The following is a 14467-nucleotide window of genomic DNA, read 5'->3' on the forward strand; positions in this document are numbered from 1 at the left end:
AAATAGTTACATATATATAGTTATATATATATTATATAGTTATAAATATCACTATACTTTTTTTTTTTTAAGAGACAGGGTCTCACTATATTGCCCAGGCTGAAATACAGTGGCTGTTCACAGGCATGATCATAGTGCACTTTGCCTCAAACTGCTGGGCCCAAGTGATCCTCTTGCCTCAGCCTCCTGGCTGTAGCTAGGACTATAGACCTACACCACTGTGCTGGCTCTTTTTTCTTTTTTTTTAAGTTTTTTACCCTTTCCTTGTGTGTTTTAGGAGTTTCTTAACCTAATATTCTAACTTACTAAAACATTTTTCAGCTATATCCATTCATTCATTTACCCATCTCTTAATTTTTTTTCTTTTTTTCTGAGACAGTCTCAGTCTGTCACCCAGGCTGGAGTGTAGTGGCACTGTCTCGGCTCACGGCAACCTCTGCCTCCCAGGTTCAAGTGATTTTTATGCCTCAGCCTCCCAAGTAGCTGGGATTACAGGAGCCCACCCCCACGCCCGGCTAATTTTTATATTTTTAGTAGAGACGGGGTTTCACCATGTTGACCAGGCTGGTCTCGAACTCCTGACCTTAAGTGATCCGCCTGCTCACCCTCCCAAAGTGCTGGGATTACAGGTGTGAGCCACCATGCCCGGCCCATCTCTTAATATTTTTATTTTGACTATATTTTCCATGTACATTATTTCAAATAGTTTCTATTTACATTGTCTCTCAGGACATCGTGTAGGAAATCCATCAGAAAGTTGCTGTTTATCAAGCACAGACTCTCATGGAAGTTCATTGAGCAAACAGATGAGGGCTGCCACCTCAACCTGGCCAGACTGCTTCTTTGACATTACATTCAGCACTAGGTTGGTGTTGCTTCTTTGCCTCGGAGGAGACTGAGGAGAGAGACAAGAACATTTCTGAAAAGCTCTCTTTCATCCTACCCACCCCACCCCCACCTCAAGTGGTGTGCCCTATCCTTTTCCACCCTGGGTTGCTACACTGCCCTCCTTCCATTTACAACAGTAAACTTCTGCCTCCCCAGGGGTTTTTACAGTTTTATGTTTACTTCTCAGATCCAACCTCCCTGACTTGTAGAACCTCTTCAGAGGGAGGGAGCCTGACTTAAGAGGAATTGGAAGCTGAATATAACTAATTTTTACAATTATATTTATTTGGCCTTTGAGTACATAAGATTTCTTTCCACAAATTTACTAATTATATTTAATCTTGTACTAGTTGTTTTGTATTTTATCATCACATGTTCTCTCATTAGTGAGAAAGGAACACAAGAGAGACCCTGGGCAATGGAAGTAAACTGGTCTAGAAGTATTGTGATAATTCAAAAAGTGGAGAATTTGGGTTTCAGTAACCAATTAAATTTTCTTATTGATACATACTATTTGTGCATATTTATGGGATACAGATGATGTTTTGTTACATGCATAGAATATGTAATGATCAAGTCAAGGTATTTAGGCTGTCATCACTAGCATTTATCATTTCTATGTGTTGAGAACATTTCAGTTCCTCACTTGTAGCTGTTTTGAAGTATACAGTACATTGTTGTTAGCTACAGTCACTCTACTATCAGACTTTAGAATTTATTCCTCTGACTGTATGTTCGTACCCATTAGTATGCATTAACCAACCTCTCTTCATCTCTCCACTCCCCTAAGTCCTTCCCAGCCTGTTAGCTATCATTCTACTCTCCACCTCTATGAAATAAATTTTTTTAGTTTATCCATATGGGTGAGTACATGAGATATTTTTCTTTTGTGTCTAGCTTATGTTACTTAAAATAATGACCTTCAGTTTCATCCATGTTGCTGTAAGTGATAGGATTTCATTCTTTTTTATGGGCAAATAGTACTCCACTGTGTAAATATACCACATTTTCTTTGGCAGTTCATATGTGATAGGGACTTAGGTTGATTCCATAGTTTGGCTGTGAATAGTGCTGCAGTAAACATGAAGGTGTGTGTATCCCTTTGATACTGATTTTCTATCTTTTGAATAAATACACAATAGTGATATTGCTGGATTTTATGGTAGTTCTGTGTTTAGTTTTTTGAAAAATTTTCCATAATGGCTCTACTAAGTTACGTTCCCACCAACAGTTTATGAGAGTTCCTTTTACTCTGCATCCTTGCCAGGATCTGTTAGTTTTTGTCTTTTTGATAATAGCTATTCTAACTGGATAAGATGACATTATTGTGGTTTTAATTTGCATTTCCCTGATAATGAGTGGTGTTGGGCATATTTTTATATACCTATTGGCTACTCATATGTATTTTGAGAAATCGCTGTTGTCCACTTTTTCCCTCTTTTACTGATAGATAATAATTTACATATTTACAGTGTACATGTGAGTGTTACATGCAAAGAAAATGTAATGATCAAGTCAGGGTAATTGGGGTATCCGTCATCTAGAATGTTTATCATTTTTATATGTAGATATCATTTCAATTCCTCTCTTCTAATTACTTTGAAATGTACAAAATATCGTTGCTAAGTATAGTCACCTTAGTCTGCTATCAAACACTGGAATTTATTTCTTCTATCTAACTATGTTTGGGTCCATAAGAAATAAGTTCCAGTGTTTGATAGCAGATCCCTCTCTCCTGTTTACCCTCCCCCACTTGCCAGTCTCTGTTATCTATTATTCTGTGCTCTATGTCCATGAGATCAGGCTATTTAGCTCCCACATAGTAGTGAGGACATGCACTATGTCTTTCTTTGCCTGGCCTATTTCACTTAAAATAATGATCTCCATTTCTATCCGTGTTGCTGCACATGACATTATTTCATTCTTTTTACGACCAGTTAGTATTCTATTGTTTATGAATAATACACTTTATCTATATGAGTGAGGGTATCCTTTTGATATACTGTATTCTTCTTTGGATAGATACCCAACAGTGAGATTGCTGGGTCTTAATGGTAGTTCTAGTTTTACTTTTTGAGAAATCTCCATGCTGGTTTCTTTAGGGTTGTCGTACTAATTTACATTCCCACCAGCAGTGTGTAAGTTTCCTTTTCTTGCCAGCATCTGTTATTTTCTGTCTTTTTAATAATAGAGTTTCTAGCTGGGGTAAGATATCTCATTATGGTTTGGATTTGCATTTCACTGATGATTAGTGATGAGCATTTTTTCATATCTCTGTTGGCCATTTGTATGTCTTTTGAGAAATGTCTGTTCATATCCTTTACCCAGTTTTTACTGGCATTGTTTTTTTGCTATTGAGTTGTTTGAATTCCTTCTATATTCTGGATGTTAGTCACTCATCAGATGAATATTTTGAAAACATTTTCTCCCATTCATCAGGTTGTCCTCTCTGCTGAGTATTTTCTTTGCTGTACAGTGTTTTAGTTTAATATAGTCCGATTTATCTATCTATGTTTTTGTTTCCTGTGCTTTTGGGATCTTGGCCGTAAAATCTTTGCCTCAACCAGTGTCCCTGGAGCATTTCTTCCATGTTTTCTTCTAGTAGTTTTATAGTTTGGGACCTTAATGTTAAGTCTGTAATCCATTTTGTTTTGATTTTTGTATATGGTGAGGGGGTCTACTTTTATTCTTCTCCATGTGGATATTTAGTTCTCCCAGCACCATTTATGGAAGAGGGTGTCCTTTCCCCAGTGTGTGTTCTTAGCACCTTTGTTGAAAATCAGTTGGATATAAATATGTGCATTTATTTGTGGGTTCTCTATTCTGTTCTATTTTGGTCTATGTGTATGTTTTTATACTAATACTATGCTATTTTGGTTATCATAACCTTGTGGTATATTTTGAAGTCAGGTATTATGATGTCTCCAGCTGTTCTTTTTGCTCGGGATTGCTTTGGTTATTCAAGCTCTTTGTGGTTTCATGCAGTTTTTAGAATTGTTTATTCTATTTCTGTGAAAATATTATTGGTATTTTGGTAGAGATTGCATTGAATCTGTAGATTGCTTTTGGTAGTATGGTCATTTTCACCATATTAATTCTTCCAATCCATGAACATGGGATGTCTTGATGTCTTTTTTTTTTTGGCATGTCTTTTTTTTTTTTTTTGGTCATCCTCTTTAATTTCTTTCATCAATGTTCTATAGTTTTCCTTGTAGAAGTCTTTCACCTTCTTGGTAAAATTTATTCCTAGGGTTTTTGTTTTTAGTTTTTGGAAATACGGTTACTTTCTTTATTTCTTTTTCATCTAGTTTGTTGCTGGAATATTGAAATGCTGTCCTGATTTTTTGTGTTGATTTCGTGTCCTGCAACTTTACTGAATTTGTTTATTAGTTTTAAAAGGTATAATATCATGTCATCTGCAGAGAGGGACAGTTTGACTTGCTCTATTCCAGTTTGGATGCCTTTAATTTCCTCCTCTTAACTTGATTGCTCTGGCTATCTGGTATTATATTGATTATAATACTTTTAATTATAATGCCTTTAATTTCCTCCTCTTACTTGATTGCTCTGGCTATTCCAGTATTATATTGAGTAAGAGTGGTGAAAGTGGGCATCCTTGTCTAGTTCCAGTTCTTAGAGGAAAGGCTTTCAGCTTTTCGCCATTCAGTATAATGTTAGCTATGAGTTTGTCATATATGGCCTTTGTTATGTTGAAGTATGTTCTATTTATTTATTTATTTATGAATGACATGTTGCCCAGGCTGGAGTGCAGTGGTGGGACCTCAGCTCACTGCAGCATCCCCCTCTGGGGTTCAAGTGAATCCCCTGCCTCAGCCTCCTGAGTAGCTGGGACTACGGGCACGTACCACCATGTCCAGTTAATATTTTTTTAATATTTTTAGTAGAAACGGGGTTTCACCATGTTGGCCAGGCTGGTCTCAGACGCCTGACCTCAAGTGATCTGCCTGCCTTGGCGTCCCAAAGTGCTGGGATTATATGTGTGAGCCATCGCACCTGGCGAGGTAAGTTCTCTCTGCCTAGTTTGTTGAGCATTTTTATCATGAGGGGATGTTGAGTTTTATCAAATGCTTTTTCTCCCCATATTGAGATGATCATATGGTTTTTGTCTTTCATTATGTTGATGTGATTATCATGTTTATTGATTTGCATATGGTAAATTATCTTTACAACTCTGGGATAAATCCTACTCAATTGTGATATAATGTCTTTTTGATGTACTGTTGGATTTGGTTTGATAGTATTTTGTTGAAGACTTTTGCATCTGTATTCACCTATGACCTGTAGTTTGTTTTGTTTTTTAATATGTGTCCTTGTCTGGTTTTGGTTTCAGGGCTTCATAGAATGAGTTAGGAAGAATTCCCTCCTCTTTTATTTTTTAGAATAGTTTGAGAGAATTGGTATTCTTTCTAAGTTTAGTAGACTTTGGCAGTGAAGCCATCAGATCCTGGGCTTTTTTATTTTAGGAGACTTTATTACTGATTCAATCTCATTACTCATTATTTGTTCAGGTTTTCTGTTTCTTCATGTTTTAATCTTGGTAGGTTATATGTGTCCAAGAATTTGTTCATTTTCTTTAGGTTTTCCAGTTTGTCGGTGTACAGTTGTTCATAGTAGTCTCTGATTTTTATATTTCTGTAGTATCAGTTGTAATGTCTCCTTTTTCATTTCTTACTGTGTTTGAGTTTTTGGTTGGTCTAGAAACATAATTTTTTTAATGGTTTTCTTGTTAAACACTTTAACCATCATTATTGAGCAACTGATGTGTACAAGACACTGTACTGGATACTACTGGTAGTAAGTAGAAGGCTGAATAAGACAGATCTCTGCTCTCAAGGAGATTTATTATATGTTATGAAAGTGAATTTATAGATAATTCAAGCTAAAACTAAAATATTTTCAGTTCTGAGAGAAGCTAAAATTTCAGAAGCTACTAAGGGGCTTTGTTAGGATTAGGGCTTTCTCTCATTGCATAACCAGGAATAAAAGACAGCCTTACTTTGAGAAGACCGTGAACAGGTGAATGGATAAACAAATTGTGCCACATTTATACAGTGGAAACACTACTTGGCAGGAAAGAACAGACTTGATACACAATGTGAATTAATCTCAAAATATGCTGAAAGAAGTAGCCCCTCATACAAAGTATATATGTTTCTGGGTTTTACCTATTACAAGTGAACTGGTTTAACATTTGTATACAATTCTTTATGTGGGCATATGCTTTCATTTCTCTTAGGTAAATACCAATGCATGGAATGGCTGGGTCACATAAGGTGTCTGTTTAAATAGTCATTTTTCTAATTATTAGAAATGTCACTTCTTTCTTATACTAGTTTTCTGTATATGCTTGTGTCCATTTTTGTCTCTTGTCTATGGATCCGCTTTGTACTGTATTAGCACTACTATTATATATACTGTTTTAATTTCTGTGGCTTTATAATATATTCTATTGCATATTTGGGGGAAAATCGTTACCCTGTTGCTTTCCTATGGAATTGTTTCAGATAACACATTGTTAGTTTATTTGCATATTCTTCAAAACCTAAGTGTTTGAATATTAAAGAAAAATGTGGAAAACAAAATTTTCATTTTATAATGAGATACAATATTGTAAGATGGTTAGATTATGAAGATCTTGTCCTGTGTATGGGATTTGAGTCATCAGTGGTGAACTGTTGAAATAAGACTTGTCAAAAATGGTATGTTCAGATCTTTGTGGATAGGAAGTCTTAATTTTTCTTTTCATATTTAGAACCAATCTAAAGTCACTGCTATGGATGAAATGATCTCTCTGTAACATTTTCTCTGTCACATTTTTATGTTGTAAGAGTATATCTTTGCTTGCCAGTATCTTGCCAGTAAAATGGTATTACTATATCATTTTAAAAATCTTTACTAACATGATGGGTGATAAAAGTTAATATTTTTATATTCATCTCTTTAGTTGTTGCCAAGACAACATTTTTAATATAGTTAAGAGTCATGTATATTTTCTCTTTTCTAAATTTTCTCTTCATAGCCATGTCTATTTTTTTCTGTTGTAGTGTTTGTCTTAGGTCTATGCTTATATAATGAAAATGTTAGATACTCATCACAGCTCTTAAGCTTTGTACTTACAAGAGTTGTGTAAATGTAGACAAATAAGGCCTCTAATAGAGATTGCTGAGTTGTAAGACCTTTAATAAATTATCTGTTGCTAAGTTTAAAAAAGAAAAAAAAAGAATAGGAAGTTCTCAGAGCACAACAGAAAATTTAAGAAAGAGGCTTGCTGAGTGTGGTGGCTCTCACCTGTAATCCCAGAACTTTGGGAGGCCAAGATGGGTGGATCACGAGGTCAGGAGTTAGAGACCGGCCTGGCCAACATGGTGAAACCCCATCTCTACTAAAAATACAAAAATAACCCAGGCATGGTGGTGCACCCCTGTAATCCCAGCTATTTGGGAGGTTGAGACAGGAGAATTGCTTGAGTTTGGGAGACGGAGGTTGCAGTGAGTCCAGATCACACCACTGCACTCCAGCCTGGGTGGCAGAGCAAGACTCTGTCCAAAAAGAAAGAAGGTCATATGTCCCATTGTGCTTTATTAGTTATAGAATAATAGATTATTTTTGCAAAAAGAAAAAATTCAGAACCCTTTACATTTTTGTGTTGCCTAGGATCTACAATTTTTTCAGTGTCATTAGACTATATTCTGTTTCCTGGTAAAGGAGTTCCAGTAATACAGATCTAATTTTTTTTTTCAAACAGAGTCTCTCTCACTCTGTCACCCAGACTGGAGTGCAGTGGCACAATCTCACCTCACTGCAACCCCCATCTCCCAGGTTCAAGTGATTCTCCTGCCTCAACCTCTTGAGTAGCAGGGATTACAGGCATGTGCCACCATACCCAGCTAATTTTTTTGGTATTTTTAGTAAAGATGGGATTTCACCATGTTGGCTAGGCTGATCTCAAACTCCTGAGCTCAAGTGATCCACCTGCCTCAGCCTCCCAAAGTTCTGGGATTACTGGGATTACAGGCACATGCCACCACACCTGGCTTTGTGTGTGTGTGTGTGTGTGTGTGTGTGTGTGTGTATTTTTAGTAGAGACAGAGCTTCACCATGTTGGCCAGGCTGGTCTCGAACTCCTGACCTCAAGTGATCTGCCTGCCTCGGCCTCCCAAAGTGCTGGAATCACAGGCGTGAGCCACCATGCCCAGCCCTAATTCTTTTCTGGTAGTTATGACCACCCAGGAGAATAAACTTGTATAGTGATGCAACAAAGGTACACAGTCATGTATTTTCTCTTTGATTTATCTGAACAACTGTAAAAGTTTTTTTTTTTTTTTTTTTTTTGAGACAGAGTTTCGCACTTGTTACCCAGGCTAGAGTGCAATGGCGCGATCTCGGCTCACCACAACCTCCGCCTCCTGGGTTCAGGCAATTCTCCTGCCTCAGCCTCCTGAGTAGCTGGGATTACAGGCATGCACCACCATGCCCAGCTAATTTTTTGTATTTTTAGTAGAGACGGGGTTTCACCGTGTTGACCAGGATGGTCTCGATCTCTTGACCTCGTGATCCACCCGCCTCGGCCTCCCAAAGTGCTGGGATTACAGGCGTGAGCCAACAACTGTAAAAGTTTTTTGATTCTTTTGTAAGTCTCCCTTTTAGGTCATATCTGACTGCAATTCAAAATGAAGCAAATGTTAGATTGATTAAATAATTTTTATTCTCTACACAGAACAATGGAGGGAGAAAAACTAAGAAAACCCATTTGCAATGTTTTTCGTAATTCTGCAGTTCGTGCCTATACTTGATGACCACATCTTTAACCCTTATAATCTGTATGTGTGTGTGCGTGCATGCACGTGTATGTATAGTATTGTTATATGTTATTTATGTATGTAAAATAGACCAGCCACTTTCTTTCCTTTTTTTGTGAGTTCCTTTCTTATTTCTAATGAAAGCTAACTGGAACCTACTAACTCTTAGACATAAATTTAAATGTTGGCCAAATATGGCTTCTTTCCCACTAGATTATAAACTTTTTGTAGCACCTAGTCTAAGTGCTGTAGGCATATTAGACTCTCAGCGTGTTTACTGAATTAAGTTAAAACATTTGCAAGGAGCTACTACGTCAGGTTTTTCAAAAGGTATTTTCCTGAGATTTTGATAGAGAACCTATCTTGAAATATTAGTGTGTTTTTTGTACTTTTAGAACAGTTCTGTCTGCATTTGAACCTGTTTGTTTATAGGTTGATTTTTTTTTCCTTTGAGATAAAGGCCCTTATAGGGAGTAAATTTTGTCTCCCTAAATTTAAAACTAATGATTTTAGTAGAAGATACCATTGGCTGAGCATGGTGGCTTATGCCTATAACCTCAGCATTTTATGAGGCAAAAGAGGGAAGACTGCTTGAGCCCAGGGGTTTGAGACCAGCCTGGGCAAGAAAGTAAGACCCTGTCTCTACAAAAAAAATCAATTAATTGATTGAGGCAGAGGTTGCAGTGAGCCGAGATCACACCACTGCACTCCATTCTAGGCGACAGATCAAAACTCTGGCTCAAAAAAAAAAAAATAAGAGATCTTACTGTTTCTGCTTTTAATTGTACTAGTTATTTTTCTGTCTAATCTGAATCTAGGTGAGTTTTTTGTTATATAGAAGGTAAAAGTCATGTATTTATTTTTATATAGGGTTACTATTATAGAAAAAAATAAAAGTTTTACTGCTACTCTTTTTAACTTTTTGAATTTGTTAATCAGGTTGTTGCCATTTTGATCACCGTCCTTAGTAGTCATTGTTAAAGTACCTTTATTTAGAAAATTCAGAATCAATGAGCTTCAAAAGGAGATCATCAATCCTTCCTGACTTTTTCAGCTTAGGTTCATTAGTTATCCACTAATATTGAATTCTAGGGATATAAGTTTGTGAACAAAATATGTAAAACTACTACACTCCTTCTATTATGTTACCTTTCTGTGTAAATAGTAATATCTTGTGTTTTCAATGGTCATACTTCATTCTTCTAAACAGCTATAAACATAGAAACAAAATCTTTTGAGGTATCTCAAAATAGATATAGTTTACATTGGAAAGGCCTTTCCCAGTCTACTTATTCTATACTTTATCAAAGTCTTAAAAGTTTTAGCCTTGTGTTTTTTTTCCCGAAGTTTTCTTTTTAAAAGTTATTTTATTTCTCTGAGTATCCTCCATAACAATCAAGTTAAATTGTTTAGATTGAAGCATCCAGTTTGAAAGGCAGCGGGTAAACTGACAGCCTGAAGGTGACAGACTGAAGGAGGAGATAGGAAAAAATAATAAAAGTGAATAAAAAAGGAAAACATCCAGCATTTGGAGATATATCCTTTTCAGTCAATCCTGAAGACATTAACTCAGTGATCAAGAAAAATACTTTTCAGTCATACTAATTAGAAATACAGACATGAGACTGGGCACGGTGACTCACACCTGTAATTCCAGCACCTTGGGAGGCCAAGATGGGTGGGTCACAAGGTCAGGAGTTCGAGATCAGCCTGGCCAATATGGTGAAACCGCGCCTCTACTAAAAATACAAAAATTAGCCGGGTGTGGTGGTGGGCGCCTGTAGTCCCAGTTACTGGGGAGGCTGAGGCAGTAGAATCGCTTGAACCCAGGAGGCGGGGGTTGCAGTGAGCTGAGATTGCCCCACTGCACTGCAGCCTGGGTGACAGAGTAAGACCCTGTTTGAAAAAAAAAAAAGTACAGACATGAAAATACATTGGAAATATTTACTTTGAGTTTTGATATATGTCTAATATTGTATCAGCTTTGTGTATTAAATTTGTCTCATCGTAGAAAACTATTTTGTTCTGGTGGTTACCATGGAAAAAAAAAGCACCAATTGCTGATACTGTACAGCTGAAGATAGCAAGTGTCAATAGGCTAGACTACCTTAATTCTAGGGCTGACGATTTTATGTACGTATATGTATTTAAAATTGACACATATGTTTTTATATTTAAGACTTCATTTTTTTTTAACAGCAGTTTTAGACTGACAGCAAAATTGAGAGGAAGGAACAGAAATAGCTCATGTAGCCCTTGCCCCCACAAATGCAAGAAAAATTTTTAAAAATGCATCAGTAGCTTTATTTTGGCTTTTTAAAAACATGTGATTTGCATAGCATAAAATTCACCCTTTTATAAAGTTTAGTGTCAGTATATTTGCAAATCCTGATACTTTTTTAAAAAAAATGTTATTGTGCATATTTAAGGCATATAATATGATGTTATGGGATACCTATAGATGGTTAAAAGGTTACTACAAATTAACATATCCATTATCTTACATACTTTCTTTTGTTTCTGTGACAAGAGCAGCTACAATTTACTCATTTAGCATGAATACCATATACAGTACAGTTTTATTGCCTATTGTCCTCACGTGGTACCTTAGATCTCTAGACTTGTTCATCTTACATATCTGCTACTTTGTATCCTCTGACCCATCTCTCTCCATTTCCTTCCACCCAACCCCTGTTAACCACTGTTTTTAAGTTTTTTTTATCTCTGTAAGAGATTACACTTATAAGGGATGTCATAAACTATTTTTCTTTCTGTGTCTGGCTTATCACATAGCACAGTGTCCTCCAGTCTCATTCATGTTGTGGCAAATGGCAGATCTCCTTTTTAAAGACTGAATAATACTCCATCATAGATATGTACCACAATTCCTTTATCCATTCGTCATTGAATACTTAGGTTGTTTCCCTATCTGACTATTGCGAATAATGCTGCAGTGAACATGGGAGTAGATACCTTTACCAGGTGGTGACTTCATTTCCTTTGACTATATGCCAAGAGGGATTGCTAGCCCATATGGTAGTTCTATTTTTAATTTGTTTATAAACCTCCATACTGTTTTCCACAGTGACTGTACTAGTCTACATCTGCACCAGCAGTATACAAGAATTCCATTTTCTAACACCCTTGTTAACCTTTGCTATTTTTTTTACTTTTTTATAATAGCCATTGTAACAGGCATGAGTTGGTAGCTCATAGTGGTTCTGATTTGCATTTCTCTGATGATTAACACCTAATACACTTTTAAGGAAACATTTTTTCTTAAGTATTTTTTTCTTAGCTGTGTAGTCTTTACTTTTGTCCATGTGATGACTACTTTCTATCTTCCTCTTGCATTCTTTTATTTATTTATTTATTTACTTATTTATTTTTGAGATGGCATCTTGTTCTGTCACCAGGATGGAGTGCAGTGGTGCAGGCCCGCTCCTGGGTTCAAGCAATTCCCCTGCCTCAGCCTCCTGAGTAGCTGGGACTACAAGCGCAGGCCACCACACCCAGCTAGTTTTTTGTATTTAGTAGAGACAGGGTTTCACCATGTTGGCCAGGATGGTCTCCATCTCCTGACCTCATGATCCACCCGCCTTGGCCTCCCAAAGTGCTGGAATTACAGGCATGAACCACCACGCCTGGCCCTCTTGCATTCTTTAAAATTTTCATTCTCTTTGATTCTGGTCTAATGTCATATCTCTTTTGGGAAGGCATTCCTGATTCCTCATACATTAGTTGCCTTCTCTGCTCTGGGCTCCCACAGTCCTTTGTTTATTCCATTATTATGTTGCTTATCACATTTATATTGTAATTGTCTCTTTTTTTGTTGTTGTTGGAGACAGAGTGTGATTCTGTTGCCCAGGCTGGAGTGCAGTGGCACAGTCTGGGCTTACTCCAATGTCTGCCTCCCAGGTTCAAGTGATTCTTGTGTCTCAGCCTCCCAAGTAGCTGGGATTACAAGTGTGCGCCAACACTCCCAGCTCACTTTTGTATTTTTAGTAGAGACTGAGCTTCACCTTGTTGGCCAAGCTGATCTCAAACTCCTGGCCTCAAGTGATCCTCCTGCCTCAGCCTCCCAAAGTGCTGGTATTAACAGGCATGAGCCACCAAGCCCAGCCATGTATCTCTTTATCTTCCCTTTCAGACCATTTATCTGAAACAAGATCTTGTTTCAGTCTCTGTCTTATGACTGTTCTTGTTTTTCACTATCCTCAGGACCTAGAACATGCCTGATATGGAAGGCTTTTCGGTACATAGTTTTTGAATGATTATAGCCACAGATAGTTATTTGCTGTCCTTAAGCCTTAAGCATAAACCGAGAGCTTGGTATACTATATTGAGTGGTGAATATTAAAATAATTTGCTTTTTGTAAGCTGGGAATCATACCATTTTAGTGTTAGAAGGTACCTGAAGTATTATCTAGTCTAGTCTTTCCCCATTTAACACACACACATTTATATATACTCTCACATGTTCACATGAAGCAAATTGAAATCCATAAAGGTTGGGTGACAGTAGTGAAGTTAGGACTAAAAATTCAGGTTTCCTCATTTTTTTCCTGTGCCATTCTGTTTTCTCTGACATCTTATAATCTATTCTGAGGATTTACAGTGTAAATTCATTTATTTCCTAAAGTTTAGGGGGGAAAAAAAACTCTGAAAATGTTAGTTTAATTTGTATTGTTATCCTTTTAACTATAAGTAAGGCACCATTGCCAACCAGAATACAGGTTAAGTATCCGAATCTGAAAATCTAAAATCCTAAATGCTCTAAATATAAAACTTTTTGAGCATTAATGTGAAGCTCAAAGGGAATGCTCACTGGAACATTTCAGGTACCAGATTTTCACATTTTGGATGCTGAACTAGTAAGTATTTTAAAAATCTGAAATCCAAAACACTTCTGGTCCCACATGTTTTAGATAAGGGACACAACTTGTACTGGAAAATAAATTTTAAATTTAATGTTTAAAAAGTGACAATATATTTCTGTTTTATAGACCTCTGTGAGTGAAAGCCTTCAGAGGGAAGCAGCTAAGAAGCAGGCCATGAAACAGGTAAGATAGAAGACTGGAATAAGTGTACTGAGTGAAGCATTTTGACTCATTTTTAAGTATCAGTTTTGGTATCTAAGTGCTGACACTAAAACAATAGGTTTAAGGAAAAACACAATGAAGAATTAGCTTCTCATTGCTGTGTTATAGAGTAAACTAGTTCTACTTATAGATTAGTCTAATAATGGATTGTTTGACTTGTTATTAAATTGTTGCTAGTGAGCTTACTTGGAAAAAAAAAACCTTTTCACAACCAAAATGATTTCACAAACTTATAATTATTTGAAATTCATCTACCAAGAAAGAGGAATATCAGATAATTTTTTTTTTGAGACAGAGACTGGCTCTGTTGCCCAGACTGGAGTGCGGTGGCACACTCTTGGCTCACTACAATCTCCATCTCCTTGGTTCAAACAATTCTCCTGTCTCAGCCTGCCTAGAAGCTGGGACTACAGGCACACACCACCATACCCCACTAATTTTTGCATTTTTAGTAGAGATGGGTTTTCTCCATATTAGCCAGGCTGGTCTCGAACTCCTGACTTTGGGTGATCTGCCCACCTAGGCCTCCCAAAGTGCTGGGATTACAGGCATGAGCCCCTGCACCTGGCCTGATAATTTTAATAGACATGCTGGTATCTTAGTGTTTCCAAGTACTTTTTATATACATTTATCTTTTACAATTCTCATAAATTTGCC

At 36.9% G+C, this 14467-nt stretch overlaps 1 protein-coding gene across 2 annotated transcripts in view; it reads left to right on the forward strand.

Annotated features, from left to right (window-relative positions):
* Positions 1-14467, forward strand: part of NSRP1 (nuclear speckle splicing regulatory protein 1) — a 65573-nt gene that overhangs the window by 37555 nt on the left and 13551 nt on the right. The window contains exons 1-2 of one of the 2 annotated variants that reach the window (XM_064367656.1): positions 4823-4910; positions 13715-13771. In XM_064367656.1, coding sequence (XP_064223726.1) covers positions 13763-13771 — 9 coding nt within the window. In that variant the 5' untranslated portion in view covers positions 4823-4910; positions 13715-13762. Of the gene's footprint in view, positions 1-4822; positions 4911-13714; positions 13772-14467 lie in introns of those variants that run through there. The other variant, XM_012449292.3, reaches the window with a different exon arrangement.

Source organism: Aotus nancymaae, unplaced genomic scaffold, assembly GCF_030222135.1.
Source record: "Aotus nancymaae isolate 86718 unplaced genomic scaffold, 86718_ANA_hifiasm-v0.15.2.pri h1tg000072l, whole genome shotgun sequence".
Taxonomy (NCBI): Eukaryota; Metazoa; Chordata; class Mammalia; order Primates; family Aotidae; genus Aotus; species Aotus nancymaae.